The sequence below is a fragment of the Hyla sarda genome, chromosome 3 (assembly GCF_029499605.1).
Source record: "Hyla sarda isolate aHylSar1 chromosome 3, aHylSar1.hap1, whole genome shotgun sequence".
In the NCBI taxonomy this organism is placed as follows: Eukaryota; Metazoa; Chordata; class Amphibia; order Anura; family Hylidae; genus Hyla; species Hyla sarda.
Genome location: NC_079191.1, coordinates 289424209 through 289451514, shown reverse-complemented (window position 1 = coordinate 289451514; position 27306 = coordinate 289424209). Strand labels below are relative to the sequence as shown.

Sequence of the window (27306 nt, the reverse complement as noted above, 5' to 3'; positions counted from 1 at the left end):
ATCACAAGAAGATGAAAAATTTCTTAGGTCAAAAAGAGAAGATCGTATGAGTTTGTCAATGAGTGGAATAGCCAAGGTTTTTGCCTCAAAAATAAGAACCAAGTGTACAAAAAAACAAAAACGATTCATATGAGAATATACATTACAAAGCTATCGCTGAAATCAATAAGACAGTTATACAGAAGACTCATCAACATCATCATTGGCACCTAGTGATGAAGAGGCCAAGTTTTCGCCTCCAGCAATGAAAAAAATTACATTCAAGTCCTAGATTAAAGCCTCTTGATCAGACACTCTCACGTCTACTTGGGATCGAGAACAGCCGTGTAAATGCTCTTTTAGGTGGTAAATGACACTGCAGAAAGAGAAATTGCTCAGTTTAACGAATCGGTCATGGACGAACAACGAAAATAATTCTTGTTGAGGGTAGTCGAGCATCACAGAAAAGTCGTTCACCAATCGAACAAAAGAAGGGATTGCATCTTTCAAAGTTGATTAATATAACACGTTTTGCCTATCATACTACCTATTAATCTTAGTGTCTAGTTTTAATATTATTTTAAGTTTGTGATTTCTAGTTTTCCCAATAAAAGCAATTAACATTGAAAAATCGTTTTTGTTGCCTACTTTTACAAAACTGAAAAAGTGTGCAACCTCTAAATATTATCCAATCTTCTTGAAATTTGGCATATATATCCTGTACATCACTGAGACTCAGGGCAAAAGTCTGCAAAATGTAACCTTTTATTATTAGCCTTACAAAATGAAACACCCTAGTGCCCGTTTAAAAAAAAAAAAAAAAGACACAAAAAAACCCTCCGCCGGTAACCCTTTTAAGGTTACAATATGATGTGTTTAGCTGATTAGAGCAGCATACCTCATGGTTTGTCAGCTTTGTTTTATTACATTTATTTAAGCAACATTTTCTTTATGTTGTTCCATATTTTAGATGTACCATCGAATCCGCCACTCTGAGTGCATTTACCGTGTGACTTTAGAGAAGTTGTCTTATCACAGCATCTGTACTTCAGAAGAATGGCAGAACCTCAAGAACTGTACCCTTCCAGCAATTATCTGTAAAGAGATTGAATTGTAAGTAAAATCTACAGAACAGTAAACTAATGAGCTAATTAGTATCTTTAAAACACAGTTCAGATCCCAAGGTCCATAGCTGATATTGTCAGATGCAGCTGGCTATGCATTTTCCCTGCTGTGGACTCTGCAGAGTAAGGCCAGGTTCACACTACAAAATTTCTGAGCGAAATTCTGCTAAGGTGTTCCACACGGAAATTCTGGTGCAGGAGCCTCTTATTGTTTTTAATGGGATTCTGCTGCACTGTGCACTCAGCTGAATTTATCCGCTGCAGAAATTCAAATTCAGCATGTGCTTGGATATGCATTGCAGTCAATGGTGACAGCGCAAATCCGAGTGCTCCAGAAGTTGTCTCTGCTGTGCACGGAAGGTCAGCGCAGAATTTGTCCTGGATACATGGACAGCTTGAGAGTCCACAAAGACAAAATCCTCTGCTTTGGAGTGGCTTTTGCTCAATGAAAGAGGTCCTGAGCACGGCACCCCTCCCCAGACACATTTTTTAAGCCCACTACTTAGAAAAGTGACATAATTTAGCTTTAGCAGTAACACAGATCTCTTAGGCTGCATTCACACCACAATTTGTACATACGGGTGGAGGATCCGGCGGGGGGAGGGGCAAACCGGGCGCTCCTGTACCCCAGCCGAATCAGCCCGTGACTCCATTTACTTTAATGAGCTGACAGGAGTCAAAGGGTGACTCCGGTCTTCTCCGGTCTTCTCAAAACCGGACCTAAAACCGTAGTATCCCCCCGCCGGATCCGGCACCCGTATGTACAAAACGTGGTGTGAATGCAGCCTTAGGAACATTTTGTATAATTGAATGATTGTGAATAATCTTTTGTCTTGTGTCTTTTAGATACCACTTTGATATAACACCCTTTGAGGATCTATGGCCAGCAATTTATGTGTACATGATACATCAATCGTGTGGTAAAACTTGGTAAAATTATTTTTTCTTTTTTTGTCTTATTCGAATGTTTACCAAAAAAAGGCTTATTCCTGGCATTTTTCCTGTAAAGACATCCTCCCAGCCAACTAATGTAGATAAAATTTTTAGACAACTCCATTCATAGTTTTCTACCTGGGAGGTTGCTTGGCTAGAAGAATGGAGGGTCCCAACATTTCAACTCAGACTGCTACTGCTATGATGTTGTGCCATCATTTCTTAAAGTGACTCGACCGTTTGTTGTTTAGGTAGGGCAGAGGCATACTCTCAAAATGCCACGGGCTATACAGTTCCCCTGAAGTAGTTTTGTCTTATTATTGAGGGTACGTTCACACGGGCGTATTTTCTACTGCAGATTTGCTGCCCATTGACTTCGATTAGTAGCAAAATCTGCAGCAGAAAATACACGTGTGTGAACGTACCCATAGGGTACATTCACACGTGCATATTTTCTGTAGCAGGTTTTGCTACAGGATCTGCTGCATGTTTTTGCTACATATTTTTCTACCCATTGAAGTTAATGGGTGGCAAAACCAGCTGCACAAAATATGCAGTGAAAATATGCAGCACATCCTGTAAGAATGAGCGTACATTTATACTGTAAATCACCCCGGTAATTAAAACACCTTTTTTCTTTGTACATTTCACATGTGTCTTTATTAAAAATATTAGTTGTACAGCCTCTTCAATGCACAGTATGTGATCTATTATAATATATATATATATATATATATATATATATATATATCACTATACTTGTACACAGCCTAAATAGTTCTTCTCTGCAGACTGTCTTGTGTCTGACTTCTTTCTTGTCTACTATCTAATCTAGTGAGTGGGCAGAAACTTTTCTTTCTCTGAGGAGCCACCTGATGGAAGTTTGCAAGGGAGACTGTTTAGAAAGTTGTTTTATTTTGCATTGGGAAAAAATTCAACAGTAATAAAAAAAAAAAATCTGTGCAAAGATGTCTATATTCTTAAACATCAGCTTAAAGGGTACCTGTCTTAGTGAAAATGCAGTCCATTCTGTAGGCAGATTGATAAGAGTAGAAGGAGCTGAGCATATTAGTAAGTATTTTTATTAAACGTTCCAGTAAAGCTTGTCATTTTATTTATGTACATTTCTACTCATTCTGGGCATAGTAGTCAAGTAGGTGGGTCTACTGAGTGATTGTCAGCCTTCAATGTATAAGTGTGCAAACACAGACACTTCTGTTGCTGATGAATTTTGGAAATAACCGGCGCTTGGTCAGCCATGTGTGTCTTCTGTAACAGTCTGGAGATGCCTCTACCCATGGGCACTCCTCTTGCTGGAATAGTGAGTTAACTCTACATCTACAAGTGTACATTGCATACACATTTCATACAGAAATAGTTATCAATAGCTGCTGTCCATTGCCTACGTAGCCCAGAATGAGTTCTACTAAATATGTTATCGCAGTAGTAAATATCAAACTTTTTAACTGATCCTGTTTTATAAAATGATGCCTTCAGATAAGACTTTATTTCCAACGTGACAGGTTCCCATTAAAACAACAGATTATTGGATGGAGGGGTAGGGCAGAGCTCACTTTCTCTGCACTGCTCAGGGGGATGCTGAAATGATTCTTATATCATGTGTAGAGCAGAAAACTATTTTATTAGTAAAACCTTTGTGGCATATCGTGCATATATATCCCCCTTAAATGTTACCTGTCTTGTTTTGATACATAGTTTTTTCCTTTTTAGCTTTGAACTTGAAAAGTTGTGTCGTTTCACAATGTCGGTGAAAAAGAACTATCGCCGTGTCCCTTATCATAATTGGAAACATGCAGTAACGGTATCACATTGCATGTATGCTATACTACAACGTAATAAGGAATTATTCACTGATTTGGAGGTAGGACATCACTTATATTCCAAAGTTTGAAGTATAGACCAATGTGAAAGGCCCCAATCATATTACATTTCAGGTCTCGGCTATGTATCCATTTACTCATAAAGACCCAACTAGTAACTATGCTTGGTTTTCTATGTATCCATATACTTTTTATTTGCAGGACACAGTAGTGTGGTAGACTATGCTTTTGTGTCTGCAAATAAGCCGATACCAGTGTAAAACCGGCCAAACCCATTCAATAGTTGACTACTTTTGGTATATTGATATTTGGTATATGTTGAGGGCACAATATCCCATTTTATACCAGCTCAGAAGACATGAAACATGATGTGAATGGGGTGTAATGCACTTTGCATAAGTAGAACAATAAATAAAACAAATGCTGTGCAGGATTCATTTGATGTTTAAGATATGTAAGAACTGTTACCTTAAAGGGGTTATCCAGGAAAAAAGCAGAGATGTCGGCAGAGAGCACTGTTGCCAGACAGAAAACAACAACTCAACTTCAGCATCTGATAATTATTGAAAGGATTAAGATTTTTAATAGAAGTCATTTACAAATCTATTTAACTTTCTGGAGCCAGTTGATATAAAAAAATTTTTTTTTCCTGGAGTACCCCTTTAAGTTGGCCTTACAGTAGCTCTCATCTTAGTGATTCACTTTGTAAATGCTACACATACATACTGACTCTGCAGCTATCGAAGCAACAGGGAAGGTATTGTGGTGATTATGAATAGCAGACTACAGATACATTAGTTTTAGGGGCACCTGCACATAAGTGTTTTTACTCAAAGGCCTTAGCTTTCAGTGTTGGTTGGTTAATAGACCATTGTGAGCTTGTACACCTCCAAACTTACTAATTTAGGTAACATGTAGTGTAAAAGGTTGTATAGTGTTAGAACCTTATAGGCCTAGCACTGCTCTATATCTACCATATGTATAAACCTTCAATAACAGATTAAACAAAAATAGTCATCTGTTATATTCTTGATGTGCACACAAATCGATACATGCAAAAATAATATTTCCAGGTCACCTTATTTGGGGACACATTACCTTGGGTACATGCTCTGCCACTAGGAGGCTGACACTAAGGGGCTGTCATGGCTGTCTGGGACACCTTCCACCTACAGGACCCACAGAGTTTGGATGCAGTTCCGGACTTCCGCTGCTTTCTTCAACCTCCTATGGTCTTCAGTACTCACTCTGAGTTTAATGAGCTCCTGGGTGGGGCTTGGAAGCACCCAGAAAAATGCATCTGCAGGTGTAAGAGAATACAGGCTCTCTTGCCATTCGGTAAGTACATAATTTTTAAGTGGACCTCTCCTCCCTCAGTGGATCCTTTTGTGTCCTGTCTATTTAGATCCACCACTCTCCCTCTGGTAGATGCTGCCTCCTTAAGGGATCCGCCTTGACAGGCACATTGTCGATCCAAGTAGAGGCAAAAGTCTGCTTATTATATGCTGGTTCAGCCCTGCTTCCGACTGTTTCCTTGGCTTGGGTCGCCAAAGTGCTGACAGCTTGGGCCACCATCAGGGCCTTGGATGAAATGATATCTGAGGCCAAGGCGACAAGAGTTTGCTCTTGCCCCAAGTCTGGCACTTGGCGCAGGGCTACTTCCTTTCGTCCCTTTCGGTCTTTTCTTTCGGGCTCTATGGACAAGCCAGCTATGTGTGAGGACAGGAAGATTCCACCCGTCAAGTCGCACACCTCCTGGTCCAGATATTTTGCTTCTTAAGCTTGGCATGCCATCCTCTACCTGAAGGATGCCCCCACCCGAGTCGCTCCTTTGGGTGATCGTCGTCTTTTTTTTTTTTTTTTGGGACGTGTGGCTGTCACAGGTGCAGGACTCTTGGGTGAGAGACCATATTTTACTGGGTTACAGGATAAAAATATATTTTATTCCCTGCAATTGTTTCTTTTTTGTACCATAAAATCCCTTTCTCATAGCCTTCATTGGTGGACCGGTTGGTGAGGGTCTTTTGGATATTTTTGTTTGCAGTTCTTTCAGACATCTTTCTTGTTTGTTGGCTCCTCCTACTGCTTTGAGGCACAACTGATTTAGCTCATTGGCAGTGGGTATATCCTGTCAGGGAGGAGCCAACTTTTTTTTTTCTTCCTTAGTGTCAACCTCCTAGTGGCAGAGCATATACCCACAGTCCTGTGTCCCCTAATAAATGCTATGAGAAAGGGATGTACATTTAATACAAGAAATGCACTTATTCTTGAGGAGAGTGACTTCAACGCATTTTGGAAAAAAAGAAAGAGGTGGAATACTGTGATTTATTGGGGTGCAGTGTGCCACTGAGAGCACAACATCTTCGTTGGCATGTAGACTCGCTCTGAGTTCGTGGATCCAAAGGGGTGGCTGCCTCAGCGTCCTTGACTGTGACCTCCATTAAGGAAAATAATGTTATAAGTAATGGAATAATACACCAATCAGTCATGTTGCAATCCTCCTTTTACCCGACTCATGCAAAGGGTCCCAATATTGAAGTCTTTTATGAGTTGGTTTTAAAAGAACTTATGCGACCTATGGAACAAACTAGTTCCAATCTCACTAAAAAAGAAAGCATGGCAATAAAAGGACAAAAAAAAAAAAAACTCCAAAATTGTTATGCGCTGTGTGGATAAAGGAGGAGGTCTAGTTATACTAGACTATGAATATTATGAAAGTGAAGCCAACAGGATTTTATCTAATAAGGAATTCTATCAAGAAATAACACACAATCCCTTCCATCAAATAGAAAATAATTTACATCAACTAATCGAAGAAGGAATCAAAGAAAAAAATCCTGAACAAGGATGAAGAAAAATATTTAAAAACCAGTAATGCTAATAAACCATATTTTTATTTCCTGTCCAAAAAATGCATAAATCCCTCAGTAACCCCCCTGGATGCCCCATTATTTCAAGCACAAATTCCCTCAATAGTAATTTAGCCCAATATATCGATCCATTTCTGCAGCCATATGTCATACAACTCCAAAATTATCTACAGGATTCCATGCAGGTCATTGAAGCACTAGTAGAGATGCCATGGAAATCGAGATATCAATTAATCACCTGCGATGTATAATCACTATACACTAACATCTCACACAACCTGGGTTTGAAGTGTGCACAAGGTTACCTCCAACAAGATGATAAGCTCCCACCTGTACAAAAATGTTTTCTGATCAAAGGCTTAGAGTTCATCCTGTATAACAACTTTTTTACTTAAAACAAAAAAGTCTATCAGCAATGCAAAGGGACTGCTATGGGCGTGAAGGTCTCACCAGCTTATGCTAATTTATTCATGGGCGCCTTCGAGACCAAATTCATTTCGGGAAATCCTGTTTTAACACCATATGTCTTCATGTACCGTAGGTACATCGATGATTTGTTTTTTGTATGGAATGGACCTGAAAAATCCCCTGAGATCCTCCTTACAACTCTAAATAGCAATGACTGGGGCCTCCAATTTACATTAGAAGCGAGTTCTGAAAAAATCAATTTTTTGGACCTGTGTATTTCCCATAATGAAAAAGAATTTACTACTTCTACATTTTTTTTAAAACAGACGATGTCAATAGCTACCTAGAGTTTGATAGCGGGCATTACAAGCAGGAGCTAAAAAACGTGCCTTACAGCCAGTTTAATCGAATGCGGAAAAACTGCACGGAGGATAACACGTTCAAACATGAAGCATGAATTCTGGAGAACCGCTTTAAAGAAAAGAAATATCCAAAGATGATTATAAAACGGGCATTCCAACAAGTGCATAAGAAGTCTCAAAATGAATGTCTGAACCCACCCAAAGCTAAAAGAAAGGAGAATATGGAGAAACAGGCACAAAAACAAAAAAACTACTTCGTCACCAACTTTAGCAGTTCTGCGGGTAGGATACGGGAAGTTTTCAAGCAAAACTGGCATATATTATTGAATGATATAGGATTGAAGGGGAAGATCATCGACTGCCCACAGAGTACATTCCGGAGAGCTCCTACCCTCAAAAATCTTCAAGCCAAATCCAACAGCATAAACAAATGAATAAAAAAGATGACTTACCTTTGGGAAGCTTCAAATGTGGACTAAAATGGTGCAAATGCTCTAAGGAAATTAAACATATTGTCAACGAGATCATGTCATATGTAACAAAAGAAAAATTTCAACTGAAACATAGACTTACCTGCCAGTCGTCATATGTCATTTATTTCATAGACTGTAATTGTGGTCTCCATTATATATGGAGGACGATCCAACCACTGCACTGCAGAATCAATAAGACAAAATATTTAGAAAAAGTTTCTACTCCATGGACTATCTAGACACTGATCCACAACCCATCCTAATGATATGGATCCAATCAGAGTCACCCCAATTAACCATATCACAGAAAACAACTCCAACCGATGTTCAAGCTCAGCACAGTCTCCCCTCGAGGCTTGAATTAAATTGTAGAGACCATCATCTAAATAATTTGTCTTTTATATGCTTATTCATCTCTTGCATCTACTTTTCTGCCTTATCACGCCTGCTGTCCACCTCAATGATGGAACCAGGATGGCTCTATGACTACCTGTCATTCAATACAATAGTCAAATATGCCAACCATAGCCACCTGATACGGCCTACATATGGTTATCATTAGTACTATACTATGTATATTCTCATTAGTACTATACTATGTCACTATGTACAATGGATAAATATGCCAGCCTAAAAATACATATGTCCTTCATTAGTACAATAAGTATACATATGCTTTTTATCCTGAACAGATAGAAAAGTAATAATAGTAATAATAACTAGGTGAGTCCCTCTCCCTGAATAACCATAACACTCAATAATTGTGCGATATACACCATCATTATATAATAGTGAACTCGCCCTGAGATATCATACTATTGAATAACCACACATATGTATATAACACTTACTGTACCCAAACGATCATCCTGCAAACTGTCCCATTATAATACGAGAGATTCACCCTAATCATTCATATCAACGCCAAATAATATATACATGATACAATTGCAATGTTCTACTATTAGCACAAGAAATGGTCTGATACTGACCCCCCCCCCCCCCCCCCCCTCTGCAGAGAACTCAAGCTAGCTGCAGAGATAGTATGCCCTGTTAAGTGGGCTCCATTATGAGGGTCTCCAGCGCTGCAAAATTTTCAAACGAACCTATAGGATAAAAATAATTGTGAGACATGGTATACTCCGGCGCCGATCTCCTTCATAGCTGACTCACCTCAGCATATCACTCAAAACCGCAGGCTTGTCAACTAATATTGATACTCAGAATCATACATTATACACCATGTCCACCATATGTAAGGTTTTACCAAATCTGTGAAAAACATGTGCCAAGAAGTAGGCTCCGAGATAAGGGTCTCCAGTGCTGCCAAGTCTGGGAATATACTCATTCTCAAGATAAAATAATCTGCAATACATGGTATAACTTTACGCTGATCTCCCTTATAGTTAACTCACCTCTGAATATGAAAACCTGACGCCGATCTCCATCAGAGTGAACTCAACTCAAGATACTATAGGGAAATTATATGCAATATTAGAGGGCTCCCTGTCGGGGGTTTGCAGCGCTGAAAATTACCTATCTGCAGGTGCGGACCTCAATGGAAGTGAACCTACTTGGGAGAACTATAATACAACTATGCGCAACAAAGTGGGCTCCCGATTAGGGATCTCCAGCGCTGCAAGAAAGGTCGAGTTAAACATTCCGCGTTTCGTGTCACATGACTTCGTCAGATGCCACATCACAGGAAAGGAATAGAGAGGGTGCTACCTAGCGCATTACCACTAAAAACCAGGGTGAACAGAGGTAATTACAATGCTGACTCAGAATGTTACACTCGCCAAGTGTAACAATGGAAAATAACTTGTGTGTAAGTATGCCGGCAGCCGGTCCACCTTCAGAAAGATGCACAAGGAAAACAAGGAGCCTCCAAGGAGGTGGCGGACATCAGGAGGCGCTGGACACACTCGGAGGGTAAAATCAACTTTAATCACCCATCATGCAACGCGTTTCACACATTATCTGCTTCATCAGGCATACTCAGGTGAGTAAAAGCATACTATATATAGGGAACTGGGTGGTTAGCCCTCCAGGTGAGCCAAGGAGGGAATTAACCCTCAAGGCTCCACTGGAGGGGAACTACCCAGTATACAAAGATACACATACGAATAAACAGAAAAGGGGGAAAATGTCACATATGAACAATACATATAGAAGGGAACATGTATAAAAAGATATATAAAAAAAATATATATATATATAGAAATAATATGTTCATATATACAGGAATGCAGGGGTGAAAAAACACCTAGCTAACTAGCAACTATGTTCAATAAGGTAGAGTATTACACCAAAGGCAACTAGTAGAGAGTAATGATGAATAAATAAACAAAAACAAAAAAAAATGTTATGAAAAAAATACTATTAAGATAACATAGAGCATAATATATATAAAACACAAAATTATACATATTACCGGGCATTTTCTATTGTCTCGTTCAATCCTCCTGGAAATAAAGTACCTAAAGTAAAAATCCAAAATGACTCTCTATTAATCAGTCTCTGAAATCTATTGCGGATGTAATCTGGAATGGTTTCAATAATGATTAGTTTGATGCTATTAATATCTTTATTGTGTTTTAATGTAACCTGGCGTGAAACACTATGGAGAAGAAAATTTCTGTTGATGTTTGACCTGTGTTTGTTCATGCGGGACCGCACGGCCTGAACCGTGCGGCCCACACATTGCATGCCACAAACACAGGTCAATAGGTATATGACGTATGAACTGTCACAATTATGGATACCTTTTATAGTGTAAGATAGTCCTGACTGGTTTGACTTGAAACTATTAGTACCCCCTGCAATCATGGGACAGCAAAGGCATTTCCCACGACTACAGGGGTATACCCATATATTTCCAGGAGGATTGAACGAGACAATAGAAAATGCCCGGTAATATGTATAATTTTGTGTTTTATATATATTATGCTCTATGTTATATTAATAGTATTTTTTTCATAAATTTTTTTGTTTTGTTTATTTATTCATCATTACTCTCTACTTGTTGCCTTTGGTGTAATACTCTACCTTATTGAACATAGTTGCTAGTTAGCTAGGTGTTTTTTCACCCCTGCATTCCTGTATATATGAACATATTATTTCTATATATAAATATATTTTTTATATATCTTTTTATACATGTTCCCTTCTATATGTATTGTTCATATGTGAAATTTTCCCCCTTTTCTGTTTATTCGTATGTGTATCTTTGTATACTGGGTGGTTCCCCTCCAGTGGAGCCTTGAGGGTTAATTCCCTCCTTGGCTCACCTGGAGGGCTAACCACCCAGTTCCCTATATATAGTATGCTTTTACTCACCTGAGTATGCCTGATGAAGCAGATAATGTGTGAAACGCGTTGCATGATGGGTGATTAAAGTTGATTTTACCCTCCGAGTGTGTCCAGCGCCTCCTGATGTCCGCCACCTCCTTGGAGACATCACAGGAAAGGTTATGGGACATATATTCAGCAATCCCAAGATGATTCCAAGGTGAGACATCAGCAAAGTGAAAAAAACACTTTCATAATATGATGCTGTGTCTCCATAGGGAACATCCAAACAATGGGATTGCAACCACATGATCCCCTCTGCACTGACTAACATTCATGAATACCAAAAAACTAATAAAATGCAGTATAACTTTTCTTTTTGAATACAATCATGAAAAAATAACTACAAGAGGTAGGAAAATACAAAGATTCAAATGAACTAAGACATTTAATAGTGTAGGATAAGGTCAGATCTAAGATTGAACTCTTTTGGCTGTGAGCTTTGCAACAGGTATATACAAAAGACTCCCCTGTTGTGAAGACCCCTGAGCACGTCACCTCCTCTCATCGGACTATTTATTAACTCAACATAACCCATGAAAACAAAAAATAAACGTTCTCACAGTGAACATCACAAAAACAATTAGACAACCTTGAGATGTTAATGCTTTGGGAATTGTTTACACCTCTAAAGTTCCTGGATACATTTTTTTTTCTTTTAAGATGTTCTGGTGCCACCAATGTAAGTTAATTAATTCTCACTACACCAAACTTTGTAGATCACATATGATGACCAACAATTAATAAAAATTTTAATAGGATAGATCTTATTATTATAGGTGTTCACAATATCACTATATCACTTACATATCACTTACAATATCATTGTAAGCATGTCTACAGACAAAACATCTCTGTTGGCTACACTTAAAAAAACTTTTTGATGAGAGCCACATAGATTCTCTGTTTACCCTAGAACACAGTAGGATTGGGAGTAATTCAAGATGAAAAATTACAACCACATTACAATAACATTGCCAAAATCCTATCCTGAGGAAGAACAGGAAGATATTTCTTGATAATGCTCTTAATAATCTGGTTATATTCTAGACTCTAAGTAGTCACAAATGAAAGTTTTTTGGATTTATAATTCATGTCAGAACTCCTGTTCTGCTTGGCAGCTAATAATTCATCGTTGTCTATGGTGCTGAAGTTGCTGATGCCTGTAGACATTTTTACTACTGGCTACCTACTTGCTCTTTGTCTATTTCGAAGACAACCTTATTCCTGAAATGTTTTTTGAATGTGCCTTTAATTCTATTCATTTTAGGGGCCAAGACTTGGTTACAATTCTGGGCTTTTAATAAATTGTGATCTCTAAAATGTCTTCTTGCACAAACTCCTAGAAACCACTAATAGAATGTAAGGGGAATTCTACATTTTATTATTTACTGTATTTTTCAGTAATAAACTATATGCAAATAAAAATTACTTGCACATCTTACCATTCTTTTCACATAGATGTAATTAGTCAGTTGTTTATCAACTTAACTTTATCTTTTAATTAATATTATTTTTTTTTTCTTTTTTTTTCTAGAGAAAAGGACTCTTGATAGCATGCTTATGTCATGACCTCGATCACCGGGGTTATACGAACAGCTATTTACAAAAATTTGATCACCCTCTGGCAGCATTATATTCCACCTCTACAATGGAACAACACCACTTCTCCCAAACTGTGTCTATTCTGCAGGTAAGATCAGTGAAAATGTCCTCTGGGAAGTCAGGTAAAGGCAGCAAGATGTAAAGTAACAATGGCTTGGCTTTAGTAGATAGCATTGCTTTAGACTATTGGGAGAAGCCTATAGAAGCCATGTGTAGTATTAGTTCCACAAAGTACAGATAAATATGTTGTTTAAAGGGGTTATCCACCACAAGGTGATTTTAGTACGTTCCTGCCTCACAATAATGGACATGCTTGGGAAGGATCTGCGCTTGTCTTGGGGTTAAATGGCTATGTTGTGAGATTATCATAATACTGTGGCTAGCTGTTTGTGAACTGGTATTTCCTGTTTGACTTTTCTTTTTTTGACTACAAATCCCACAATTTCATCTTCCTCCCTCCCACACATCATCCACCCCACCCATTGAAACATAAATGAGCTACATCCATTCAAAGACCTGTGGTTTTCAATCATGGTGCCTACAGCTGTTGCAGATTGATCTCTCTCCCACCAAGCGATCCCTCCACCCATTGAAACAGACAGGCTCCCTGTCATCAGCTGACTAGTGAGTAAGGTCTTGGCCTCATTGCAAGCTGGGAAAAATCTGAGACAACAGTCATTTTGTATGCTGGTAAAAATAAATATTGGGGTGAAAAATCACATAAGAATTGTGAGAAAACCGTCACACACAGGTACAGACACTATATTATGAACTACACTAACTTTACAGCCCCTATAACATAGTCAAATAAAAAAAATCCTGGAATACCCCTTGAACATGACCATGTTTTTGTATAGGCAGCCCACTCTAAATTTGTATTACATGGTTGTTTTATAGAGCATGTTGCCGCTGCTACTTTTACTTTCAAATATAATGAAGTATAGCAGAGCAGATCTCCTAACACGGCCTAGACTAGACTTGCCTAGATAAGGAGCAGAAATCTGATGCTACCAGCCAAAAACATAAACCATTTTTCTATGATGTTCAGAAGATGCTCTGTTGTAATATTTTTTACATTGCACTGGGTTTGTTTCCTTCTTTCTTTTTGTTGATATGACTCCACTAGTTGATTAAATAAAATCCTTTATCATTATATCTATGCATAAATAGATTTCAGATAAAATACCACAAATTAGGAAAACTTGTCCCTTTATAATTTTACAGAAATCTTTTTTAATGCCTGTGAGGCCACACATTGTGCTTACTATGCAGTGCAGTTGTGGTGTGGTTCAAGAAAAGCTGCAGTAAGCAGGTGTTTCTTGACAGCTTAGCATTTTACTGTATTTTACAATATTATTTAGTTTACTTTTGTATAAAACTTTCTAAATGGTTTAATTTGATGTCAGAGTTAAAGGGGTATTCCAGGCAAAACTTTTTTATATATATATCAACTGGCTCCGGAAAGTTAAACAGATTTGTAAATAACTTCTATTAAAAAAATGTAATCCTTCCAATAGTTATTAGCTTCTGAAGTTTTCTGTTTAACTGCTCAATGATGATGTCACGTCCCGGGAGCTGTGCATGATGGGAGAATATCCCCATAGGAACTGCACAGCTCCCGGGACGTGAGTCATCAGAGAGCAGTTAGACAGAAAACAAGAACTCAACTTCAGAAGCTAATAACTATTGGAAAGATTAAGATTTTTTAATAGAAGTATTTTACAGATCTGGTTAACTTTCCGGAGCCAGTTGATATATAAAAAAAAGTTTTGGCCTGGAATACCCCTTTAATCCTGCCTCAACCACATGCGATTCAGGAAAAACGGTCAAGATCTACATGCAGATGCACATAAAGACATGTGGACAACTGCAGAATAAGCAGCAGGGATTATGAAACGCACAGCCAATGCTGCAATAAAAGTCCTTACTTACATAATAAAAAAAAAAAAAAAAAAAATATATATATATATATATATATATATATATATATAATTAGTGTGTGTGTGTGTGTTATGCATAGTCAAAAAATGAAAAGATAGTATATAGCTACTTAAAAGTGATGTAAACAAGTACAGTATAGCAAGACAATTCCACAAGTATAACAAGACGATTCCACGATGTGTGATCAGGATGTAGGGAAAAGCAAACAAACCAAATGAATGAGCACCCACATTCTACCAGAAAACCGCAAGCAGAAATCAAGATAAATCACTGCCACATCTCAGCAATGGACCGCATACTATACTCACATACCAGGGAACTGTGACCACCCCTACGCCATTTTGTTTTTGCTTTATCAGGTAGTGTCCAAAGGTGATAAGGAGATGTTATACAGAAATCGAACCAATCATTGCAAAGAAATAATAATAAAAGTAATCACAGTAATTTGCAGAGAGACGTTGGCCACTTACAGGCTTCGATCCTAATCGCTATGACATTACTTTGCTCACGCCACTAGTCTTTAATGTGCAGGTGTGCAGAGAGACCTAAGATGATGCTGGACAATAAATCTTAACTTGCAGCTGTGTTATTAAGTACTGTGATTACTTGTATTATTTCTTTGCAATGATTGCTTAGATTTATATAAATAACATCTCTTACCTTTACCTTTGGACACTGAGGATGCAAAAGCGAAGAGGTGGTCACAGTTCCCTGCAATGCTGCAATAAAAGTCCTTACTTACATAATATTGGAAATGAACTAATAAAGATGGTCTATTAGATGGACAAATCAGAACTTAACCACACTGTGTGGCCTCACCTTATGGAGGGAAGCAAGTAAACAGTATATTAATTGGTCTGCATCTTGTCACATCGTATAGTTATCAGATAAGCATTGTTGAAAACATTACATATAGGTAAGTCAGTGTTTCTCAACCTTTTTCCCCTCGGATTTTTTTATTTTTTTTTGTAGGTAACCCCTACCAAACTTGACGAGCAAAAAAAAAAGCTGCAATGCACAATATCTATTTATCTGTTGGCTATGTAGATTACAGTGCTGCTTTAAACAGCAACTCACAGATGACATTTTTTAAAATCAGCGTCGTTCCCTTCTCTTCTCCATCTAGTCCGCGCCATCATGACTATTTCTTCCAGCCACAAGAGGTGTACACAGGTGACAGATGGGTGTAGAGGAGTGTACATGGGTGACAGGGGGGCATAGTGGGTGACAGGGGTGTACATTGGTGACAGATGGGTGTAGAGGAGTATACATGGGTGACAGGGCGTAGGGGGTGACAGAGAGGTGTACATGGGTAACAGGGGTGTAGAGGAGTGTACATGGGTGACGGGGGCGTAGGGGGTAACAGAGGCGTGTACATGGGTGACAGAAGGTTGTAGAAGAGTGTACGTGGGTGACGGGGTGAAAGGGGTGGACAGTAGTAACAAGGTGGTAACGGGTGGACAGGGTGACAAAGGGGTGAATAGTGGGGGGTGGTGAACATGGGTGACAGGGGCGGACAAGGTTGAAATGGATGACAGGAAGGTGGGCAAGGGTGAAAGGGGTAACAGAGGGGTGACAAAGTGGGGTGGACAGGGGAGAGGGTGCAGTAACTTAATTAAGCTGAGCTGTTTTCCCCCCTGGGGGGGCCAGGAAGCTGGTCCGGGGGGGCCAGCGCACCATCCCCATTCACATTTATCCTCTTCCTGGCCCGCGCCCCTGTGACTTACTCACAGCACCACAGGGGAGGGAGATTCTGTGTGCGCAGTGTGCACGTAGGCTTCCCATCCCCCCCTGCGCCGCTTTGATTCACAGGCGCACAGGCCGGGCAAGAGATTAAAAAATATATATATAAAATTTTTGGAGAGTCGTGGTACCCAGGGCAGGGCCTGACATTACCCCGGGGTTCCGAGGAACCCCGGTTGTGAATCACTGAGGTAAGTAATAGTGCTGCCTATATGGAATGGAACAGTATGAGTAATGGATATTATGTACTATATATATTTTAAATTATAAAAGTCTAAGACCTACAAGTGGACTGTTCATGTAAAATATATGCTCATTTAAATATTTTTTTTTTAATTATTTATGTAATACAAGAGTAGATAAATAATTTGGTGAATACATTTGACCAAAAAAAACATTACAAGAAGAGTTGTTGGAATCAAATAATACTTTATATGTTTGAATATAATGATGATATTTGTAGGTGATTGCAATACTTGAGCGAAAGGATATGTTTATTGGGGAAAACTGTACACCAATGGCTGCAGTGACACCAAACTTCCCTTTAAGTGTCTGAAAATGGTTCAGGCAGAGACAGGGGTGTGTATTGAAGGTGTCCGGAGCCTGTTCACATTGTGTGCGTGCTCTCATGTAACCACTGCTCCCTACACTACCAACAACCTGTTTGCCATCAATGTCCTTCAGTTCAAGCCTTCAGTGCTTACTAGCTGCTGCATGTCCAGAGCAAGTGGTGTGAGTTTTTCTAATCCAATATGGTACGCCCAGCTGTCACCTCTGTTCTTCTTAGGTACTGTTCATGGCAGGAACAAACCCCAAGAGCAAACCTTTCCTGCTCAGGTCAGTTCTTGACACATAGATTATCTGAGTTAGTTTAAAAAATATGGTTTGACGGAGCAGCAGAGAGCACCATGTTGGATTGGGAAGTACCACACAACTAAATTGAACAATGTGATCAATGTGTGTAATTACAATATTCAACCTATATCAAGCCCTAAACACGCCACAAGTATATAAAAAAGAAATCTGTATTAAGTACAATACATGACAATTAAAATCCATTGAAAGAATCAACAACAATCAAAAAAACAGTACACAGAGCACTGAAAGATACAGGTCACAATGGAAGTAAAGAAACAATGAGTAAAAAGAGTATAAAAACAAAATCATGTGAAAAGATATATATTGGGAGGGCGTGGTTTGGCTGCGGAGCGAGATGGCTGCCTAGAGTCTGAGCTCCTGCAGTACGCGACTGTTACAGCGACAGTGACCCTCGAGCAACCCTGCAAAACTCTCAAAATATAGCGGAACAGATGCCTAAACCTCACCAGCACAAGATGACATCCCGCAGAAGAGGGAGATCGTCACACAAGCCGCGCAGACTTACGGACTTCTTTGCACCCTCACCGGGACAGGCCTCCCAGCATGACCCCAGAGACTCCTCTCACAGCGGCTGCTCTAACGGACAGCTTGCTAAAAGGTCAGACAACATACCGCTCACAGAACGCCTCAGGCGTAGCACCTCCTTACCTTTGGTAACGGAGTTCTTAGCCCCAGATGAACGAGTCGACCAGCCTGAGAAGTGGAGCAGTCCTGCCACAGAGTCTCTCACTTCGCGCCAACATGGCGCCTCTGCACGGTCCTCGACTTCCAACAGCCCCCTTAAGCAGCGCCCACGCATGGATGGAGGAGAGACCGGAGAGGTTTCTAACCTACTGACAGAGGCCTTCCAGATTGCAGGGGAATATTTCTTTAAGTCAGTCCCAGCTTCTGAGGTCCCGGTGACTGAGGTCTCACTTAAAAGGATGTTACTCCTCCTTAACTCCTCCATTACTAACAGCCTACTGCACACTCTGCAACCTATTAGATCTGCAATCACTGAAGTTGAGACACGGGTAGAACACACCGAAACCAAAATGGTCACATAATGACCTCATTGACTCACACTATGACCTAGAATCAGATGTTTCTGATTTGTGGGCAAAAATTGCTGATATGGAGGATAGGTCCCGCAGAAACAATGTTAAATTCAGAGGTATCCCAGAATCTATTGCTGCAAGGGACCTGTCTCAATACCTAACCTCATTTATGCATGCAATTCTGCTTGAAGCTTCCAACAGAGACTTGCTACTAGATAGAGCCCACAGGGTCCCAAAGCCGTCTCACCTGTCTGAGGAGGTACCCAGAGACGCTTTGGCACGTGTACACTTCTTCCATATTAAAGAGGCTCTCATGTTGAAATCTAGAGAAAAAAGAAATATCCCTGAGAAATACCAGAATCTATCTTTATTCACTGACCTGTCAGCAGTCAACTTGCAGATCAGAAGGAGCCTAGCTCCTGTTACTGCGGCTCTACGTGATAAAAAGATCCTATACAAATGGGGCTACCCTACACGCCTTCTTATACAACGCAATGATAAAATGCATGTAAGCCGTTTCTTGGAGGATGGCATCGCACAGCTTAAACTATGGGGCATCACAGAGGACATTCCTCAATAGAGACCTCCCTCCTCACCGAATAAAGTCAAGCCAGATTGGAGAGTTGTTGGCAACCCATCAGAGGGACTTCATTGATCACTGCACGGCTTGGATTCGTGGACTCGCCCTGCTCTGCCTACAATGGACTTTGAGTTTCCCCCCTTATGCCAGAGATGATATTGCTTCATTACCGTTTCCATACTTGTTCCAGTTCTTCACTTGTTCCGGGACGCCATTTTGTTTTCGCTTTATCAGGGAGTGTCCAAAGGTGATAAGGAGATGTTATACAGAAATCCAACCAATCTGTAGGCGCTACATAAATAAAATAAATAAATAAATAATCATTGCAAAGAAATAATAATAAAAGTAATCACAGTAATTTGCATAGAGACGTTGGCCACTTACAGGCGTCGATGCTAATCGCTATGACATTACTTTGCTCACGCCACTAGTCTTTAAAGGGGTTCTCCGGTGCTTAGACATCTTATCCCCTATCCAAAGGATAGGGGATAAGATGCCTGATCGCTGGGGACCCCCGTGATCTTGCACACAGCAACCCGTTTGCAATCAGTCCCAATCAGTCTGATTACTGTCGATTACGGGGCCGGCGGCGTGTGACCTCACGCTCCGCCCCTCAATGCAAGTCTATGGGAGGGGGCGTGACAGCTATCACGCCCCCTCCCATAGGCTTGCATTGAGGGGCGGAGCGTGACGTCACGCGGAGTGACGTCACATGCTGTCGGCCCTGTGGTCGCCTGTAATCAGACCCGGATTACAAATGGGGTGCCGCGTGCAAGAACACGGGGGTCCCTAGCAGCGGGACTCCCGTGATCAGGCATCTTATCTCCTATCCTTTGGATAGGGGATAAGATGTCTAAACACCGGAGTACCCCTTTAATGTGCAGGTGTGCAGAGAGACCGAAGATGATGCTGGAGAATAAATCTTAACTTGCAGCTGTGTTATTAAGTACTGTGATTACTTTTATTATTTCTTTGCATTGATTGCTTAGATTTATATAAATAACATCTCTTCATCACCTTTGGACACTCCCTGAGGATGCAAAAGCGAAGAGGTGGTCACAGTTCCCTGGTATGCAAGTATAGCATGCGGTCCATTGCTGTGATATGGCAGTGATTTATCTTGTTTTCTGCTTGAGGTTTACTGGAAGAATGTGGGCTCCCCTTCCTTTGGTTTGTTTGCTCTTAACTCACTTTACTGTATTCCCTGTATCCTGCTCACACATTGTGGAATTGACATCATTTTGCTATTCTGTACATTCATTTGTGATTATGATGTTGTTTGTATATCCTTTTTACTCATTATTTCTCTAATTCCATGGTGACCTGTATCTTTCAGTGTTCTGTTTACCACTTTTCAGATTGCTGCTGATTCTTTCAGTGGATTTTAATTGTCATATGTATTCTACTTAATAAAGATTTATTTTTGCATATACTTGTTGAGTGTTTAGTGCTTGATATAGGTTGCACACAACTTCCTACAGGTAAAAATCAGCTGATGAATTATTACATTAGTAATATCAGCACTACAAAAGCATAGCTAGGTTTCCCTGCACTCCGGGCAAAGATGAGAGTATCTGTCACCAAAGTAAACTTTTAATATATTGTCCCTTACGTAGTTATAAGACACTTTGCTTCTTACTTGCTGTTAAAATTCTCAACTTTTATATGTTTTTAATGTGATTGAAAAAAATGGCCACAAGGTGGCTCTGTTCTATTCCTGCCCTCAAGTCAAACAGTTATTTGGGTCGCCTCCCGGCCTGGCAGGAGACCAAACTCGGGAAGTGCGTGTGGGGCCTGCTGGGAAACGCCCTCTTTCTCCTGCCAGAAGCTCACACAATGTACGCAAGGGGAAAGGTATGATTGTCGGGGCAAGCCTGACTGTAGAGCTTAGTTAGTCACAGGTCCCTTTAAGTATTTGGCTTTTTCTTCCTTTCCCCCCTCCCTTTTTGTTTCCTTTCCTAATCTGCCCAGCTACTGTGGCAGGCTAGGTGAACTAGAGTTCACCCTATCAGAAGGGCTTTAATTTCCCAGGTTTTGTTTTCCTTCTTCCCACCAGGTAATAAGGCAGGGCAACATTTTAATTATTTAAGTGGGGGGGGGGGGGGGGAGGAAATGAGTGGGGTAAGGTACAGGTTATTTTAGTCACAGAGCTTTTTAAAGCTCGAAAAAATTTTGTTTTTTCGAGCATTAAAAAAGCTCTGTATCATAAGGCGTAGTTAGGAATATTATCTCAGTTCGTTTAGAAAATATTGTTTGATGACATGTGCTCTTTAATTCTGGTGTGCCCCTCTTTAATATAGTGGTAGTGTGCCATGGGTAAGAACAGTGCAAAGCACGGTTCTTGCCCAAATGGCACACTACTATCCCTTGGATTCAACATACAAGCTCTATTTACTGCGCTCCTCCCAATTAGTATGTTTCTTGTTTTTTTGTCCATGGCAGAGTAAGGATGTCTCTTTTCAACCTCCTCCTGGCAATATGGTTCAGGCCAAAATCCACACCATGCACAATGTTTATAAAGTTTGCAGATTTCAGATGGTTTGCCCAACATGCTGCATGGGGCAGTTTTAGGATGCGCCATGACCACCTGCAGGCTCTCACTTCAGCCCCTCCAACATGCAGTCCTGTGTAAATAACATTACCGCCCACCCTTCAGCCTTCTCCAACATACAATCCTGTGTAAATAATATCACCTTTCTTCCTTTCAACCTCTTCCAACACACAATTCCATATAAATCACCCTCCCACCCTTCGACATACAGTTTCATGTAAATGACATCACTTCTCTTCCTTAGCCTCCTCCAACACACAGTCCTATATAGATAACATCACTCCCCTCCCTTTAATCTCTCCATTTTACAGTCCCAATGCTTGTACTTCAGCAAGCTGCTTGTAGTTCTGTGTCAGCACTGTAATCAGTGCCACATCCCTACTGTGACATCAGACCTATGGGAGCAGCTAATGGTGAGTTCTATTTACCTGACAGTGATGTTCTGTGTGCTAAGAGGCTGCTGCCTCAGTCAACTGTTTCAGTAGCAATGTTGTTACCCTGATCAACCACAACACCACCCTGTACCCCCCCACCTCCCCCAACTATGCAAAGTTTTTTTTCCCCCTGTCATTACCCGTTAAAGTGGTTCCATACTAAAGTAACTGTATGTTTAAAAGTTTATGGACATTATGTGCCACAAAATACTTTGTTTAGCTGTAGAAGATATCTGTAACCTTCAATTGCTTCTGTCAATGGTCTGGTAACTGTATTAGTAACATTTAAATAATTGACGGGTTGTTCTGATTGATCCTATGGCAGTGTACTATGTGGTCTTTGGTATCCAATTTCAGTATGCAAAATTTTAATATTTATTTCTGTTTGCTGATATAATACCATCACTCATACTTTTTTTTTCATTAGATCTATTCTAGAGAGTGTACAACAATGTTGAATTTTGTTATATAAGTGGGAAAACATAGGGCATTGTGCTTTTTATCTATGTTTTATTGTTTCACATAGCTGGAAGGGCACAATATCTTCTCTAACTTGAGTTCCAATGAGTATGAGCAAGTATTGGAGATAATTCGCAAAGCCATTATTGCCACAGACCTTGCACTGTACTTTGGAAATAGAAAACATCTAGAAGATCTTCACCAAACAGGGGCTCTCAACTTTAACAATCAAGGGCACAGGTAATGTACTGGATATATTTTTGGGCCTGATTTCATAGGATGTGGGTGGTAAAATGTAATGTTGATCACAACACAATCTTTAATTGGACTAAGAATGATTACCGGTAGTTCTTATAACATACGGTAAAGTGCAATAATTTTTTTTAATAACCTGTGTCTAGATATTGCTGTTACATATCATGTCAACCTAATGTCTCCTGTGTCAGTTTTTATATATGCCCAGTGGATCAGTGTTATAATACCCAGATCTGCTTGCACAAGGGCAGTGGGATGATTCCTGCTATTGTGCAGGCTGGCCAATAAGAAGTTATTTTGGTTTTGAGAAGTGAACGAAAGCGAGTATCTAAATACATTTTTGTTTGATCTGAGTCCCATTCATGTCTGGAAGCTAGGTATGTTGTTGACCTATACCTTGACTTTAATGGGCTGAACATAGGATGGACAGAACTGTAAGCTCATTTTTGCAGTGCATTCACCCATTTGGGGGAATTGGCAATCACATGCAATTTGCACAGTTTTGCATTGTTTACTGACTCCTTGAGAGCTTTTGGGAGTCGTGGTATACAATAAAGAGAGCCCCCAGAAGTTAAATTAATAAAAAATATTAATGGTGATCAGCAGCACTCAGAAATCCTCTCCAGTCGGCTTGCTCCCAGGTGCTTTCAACAATTGCTACTTCTGCTATATTTTGACTGTCACAGCCAGTCAGTCACATGTGAGAGGGACCTCAAAAGTGTGTCCAATTGTTGAAAGCCCCTCTGAGCAATCTACTTCCTCCTGTCCTCACAGATTGCTCCTCCCAATTCCGCCTGTTTGTAGTGGCAAGCTGCTGCATCAGCATTCTTCAACTGCCTCTCTCCTGTAATTAATCTCCTGCAGCCTTCCTGTCCTGCCTTGTTTTGTACCATAAGTTGAATCTACCAAGAAGTGCCCATATTCACTCAGATCAGGTCCTTCTGCCTCCTATTTATATCCCCCTCTGGAAAGACACTGTACCTGCTATCTAATAGACCGCCTGTGCAATCTAAATGGCACCTCTAAATTTATTACCAATCTGCCCACATCTGCCTCCTGTCACTGATGTAGTCTGTGACAAGAAGTGACTGCTCCCCAAGTCTCTTCTACCATACAAATTTTCCCCCATTCTTATTGTACCAAAAAAATCTTGTTTTTACATTTTTAGGGAACACTTTTTTTTTTCTTTATAGTTGTAAAAGAAAAAAAAAAAAAACATATTTAGGGATTCTAGTGTATAGTGCGAGCCATCAGCAGATTGCCCCTTTTCTGAATTATATTGTAGTCTTATTACTGCTCCTAAATTGTTAGAAATACAAAAAGCAACCATCAGGCTAAGTTTCTACTTGGTTTTTAGTCCTGCGTTTTTTGGTTTAAAAAAAACGCAAGAAAAAACACCAGTGCAATTTCTTGCGTCTGGCGTTTTTTCATTTATGTGGAAATTGCATTTTTGGCCCCTTTGGCATTTTTTTTTTTTTAAAACAAAATTTTTAACAACATTTTTAATATAGTGTGTGTGTTTTTCACTTTTTTTTCTCTCTTTTTTGACATTTTTTAGGTAGTACACACACTGTTCCATGATGGGAGTAGTAGTACCTGTACTAATACACATATCGCCCGGTGCGATGATCCATAATATAGCAGAGATGCGGAGCGGCTCTATACAGTGCTCACATGTCTGCTCTGTAGTCCGGCCAGTGATGTGAACAGAACATCACTCATTCATATTTTCCGCCCAGAGTGGGGATTGACCGGATGGTTGCAGCCAATCACAGCTCTCAGAGGGAAATATGAATGAGTGATGTTCTATTCATATCACTGGCCGGAGTATAGAGCAGAGATGTGAGCGCTATATAGAGCCACTCCACATCTCTGCAATAGATAGGACGTTCACAGCGGATGTCACTTCGGACACCCGCCGTGATTCTCCTGTATAATGTATAGTTGCGGGCGGCTGATCTTCTATGGTCCCCTGCACTGTCGTATATATACACCTATTCATATTTTCCACAGTGTTGTGATTGTCTGGAACCATCTGGCCAATCACAGCTCTCTGCGAGAAATATGAATAGGTGTATATATACGTCAGTGCAGGGGACACTAGAAGAGCGTCTGGCAGCATCTATACATTATACTGTAGGATCGCATTGGAACCCGTGGGCGATCTGTCAATTAGTACAGGTACTACTACTCCCATCATGGAAGAGTGTGTGTTCCATGCTGGGAGTAGTAGTACCACCTAAAAAAATTAAGAATAAAAAGTGAAAAACACACACACACACACTACATTTTTATTATTGTCAGCTATATTTTTAGTGCCCTGCCCGCCCACATAAATTGATCCCTGTTTAAAAATTAATAAAAATTTTGTTATAAAAAAGATACATTTTGTTAAATACATTTTTTTCCATAACTACTGTATCTTTTTTATAATTTTTTTCAATGGTACCCTACAAAATTTTATCAAAAAAGGTATCTCCATCACTTTTTTGGATCGCTACAGTCCAAAAGAGAATAAAAACCACCTGAAAAAACACCAAAGTTAAAACCCACCTGGCGTTTTTCTTGGTGTTTTTTTTTACTCCTATAGACTTCTATGGAAGAAAAACGCTACGATTTCAGGGAAAAAATGCTATTGGCTCAGCATGCTGCGATTTTGCACAACGCCAAAAAAAAAACGCCAAGTGGAAAAAGAATTTTGCGATTTCTCATTGATTTACAGCTAACATCTGTCCACAGCGTTTTTTGGCCAAAAAAATGCCATGCGGCAGAATTGGCATTTTTCTTGGCGTTTTTCCAAAAAGAAAATACAAGTAGAAACTTAGCCTCAGGGACTAATGTGATATATAATGCCCTCTTTTACAGTTCAGTTATGAGCAGGCCACGGTTTAAAGTCCAGCAAAAATTCTGGGTTCTACTAGCTATGTCCTATAAAATGTATACCGTATTTAACGGCGTATAACACGCAGTTTTCAAACTAAAAATATCAGCCAGAAACACTACCTGCGTGTTATACGCCGATAATGCGTGTTATACACCAACATTCGCTGAATGCGTGTTATGCGCCAGTCCTGTGAAGCTGTGAGGAGCTGCGCAGACTTCCCCCTGCACAGGGCTCTCGCGCACCCTCTCTGATGCCAGGAGGAGGGAGATTACCTCACTCCAGCCCGGGCATCGGTACCAAAGGATGTAGGGGTACGGGCCTCTTCATGAGCCCGGCCTTATGTGTAAAAAAAAGTCCTTATGTGCAAAAGTGATAAACCCCTTCCCGACCCAATTAACCCCTTCCCGACCCATGACATACTGCCGGTAATGACAGACATCATTCCGATGTCCGTCATTGAAATGGTTAAATGCCGTGATCAGTTGCGATCACAGCATTTAAACACTACATGCCGGTCATCCCTGGTGTCTAGTGGACCCATCTCCCCCTCTATGATGTAACGGTAATCGCGGGGTGGAGATGGGTTGCTGGGGAAGCCCGAGGTCTTACCTGATTCTCTGCATCTTCCCCGGCTCTGTAACTGCTGAAGGCTGTGATTGCTGAAGGCTGTGGTTGCTGAAGGCTGTGGTTGCTGAAGGCTGTGATTGCTGAAGGCTGTGACTGCTGAAGGCTGTGACTGCTGAAGGCTGTGACTGCTGAAGGCTGTGACTGCTGAAGGCTGTGGTTGCTGAAGGCTGTGATTGCTGAAGGCTGTGACTGCTGAAGGCTGTGACTGCTGAAGGCTGTGACTGCTGAAGGCTGTGACTGCTGAAGCCTGTGACTGCTGAAGCCTGTGACTGCTGAAGGCTGTGACTGCTGAAGGCTGTGACTGCTGAAGGCTGTGACTGCTGAAGGCTGTGACTGCTGAAGGCTGTGACTGCTGAAGGCTGTGACTGCTGAAGCCTGTGACTGCTGAAGTGACTGCTGAAGGCTGTGACTGCTGAAGCCTGTGACTGCTGAAGGCTGTGACTGCTGAAGGCTGTGACTGCTGAAGCCTGTGACTGCTGAAGGCTGTGACTGCTGAAGGCTGTGACTGCTGAAGGCTGTGATTGCTGAAGGCTGTGACTGCTGAAGTGACTGCTGAAGGCTGTGACTGCTGAAGCCTGTGACTGCTGAAGGCTGTGATTGCTGAAGGCTGTGACTGCTGAAGTGACTGCTGAAGGCTGTGACTGCTGAAGCCTGTGACTGCTGAAGGCTGTGACTGCTGAAGGCTGTGACTGCTGAAGCCTGTGACTGCTGAAGCCTGTGACTGCTGAAGGCTGTGACTGCTGAAGGCAGTGACTGCTGAAGGCTGTGATTGCTGAAGGCTGTGACTGCTGAAGTGACTGCTGAAGGCTGTGACTGCTGAAGCCTGTGACTGCTGAAGGCTGTGACTGCTGAAGGCTGTGACTGCTGAAGGCTGTGACTGCTGAAGCCTGTGACTGCTGAAGGCTGTGACTGCTGAAGCCTGTGACTGCTGAAGGCTGTGACTGCTGAAGGCTGTGACTGCTGAAGGCTG

At 40.7% G+C, this 27306-nt stretch overlaps 1 protein-coding gene and 1 long non-coding RNA gene across 7 annotated transcripts in view; one reads left to right on the top strand and one right to left on the bottom strand.

Moving 5' to 3' along the window:
* PDE10A (phosphodiesterase 10A) overlaps positions 1-27306 on the top strand; it is a 673197-nt gene that overhangs the window by 613098 nt on the left and 32793 nt on the right. For all 6 annotated transcript variants that reach the window (XM_056566828.1, XM_056566831.1, XM_056566829.1 and 3 more), the window contains 5 exons: positions 950-1092; positions 1950-2033; positions 3768-3918; positions 12879-13034; positions 22638-22810. In XM_056566828.1, the coding sequence (XP_056422803.1) occupies positions 950-1092; positions 1950-2033; positions 3768-3918; positions 12879-13034; positions 22638-22810 (707 nt within the window). The remainder of the gene's footprint in view (positions 1-949; positions 1093-1949; positions 2034-3767; positions 3919-12878; positions 13035-22637; positions 22811-27306) is intronic.
* Positions 989-26396, bottom strand: LOC130362413 (uncharacterized). The gene is made up of 4 exons (XR_008891410.1): positions 26319-26396; positions 8091-8171; positions 7970-8009; positions 989-1074 (listed from the first exon to the last, which is right to left on the bottom strand). It is a non-coding gene; the product is annotated as an uncharacterized LOC130362413 (long non-coding RNA).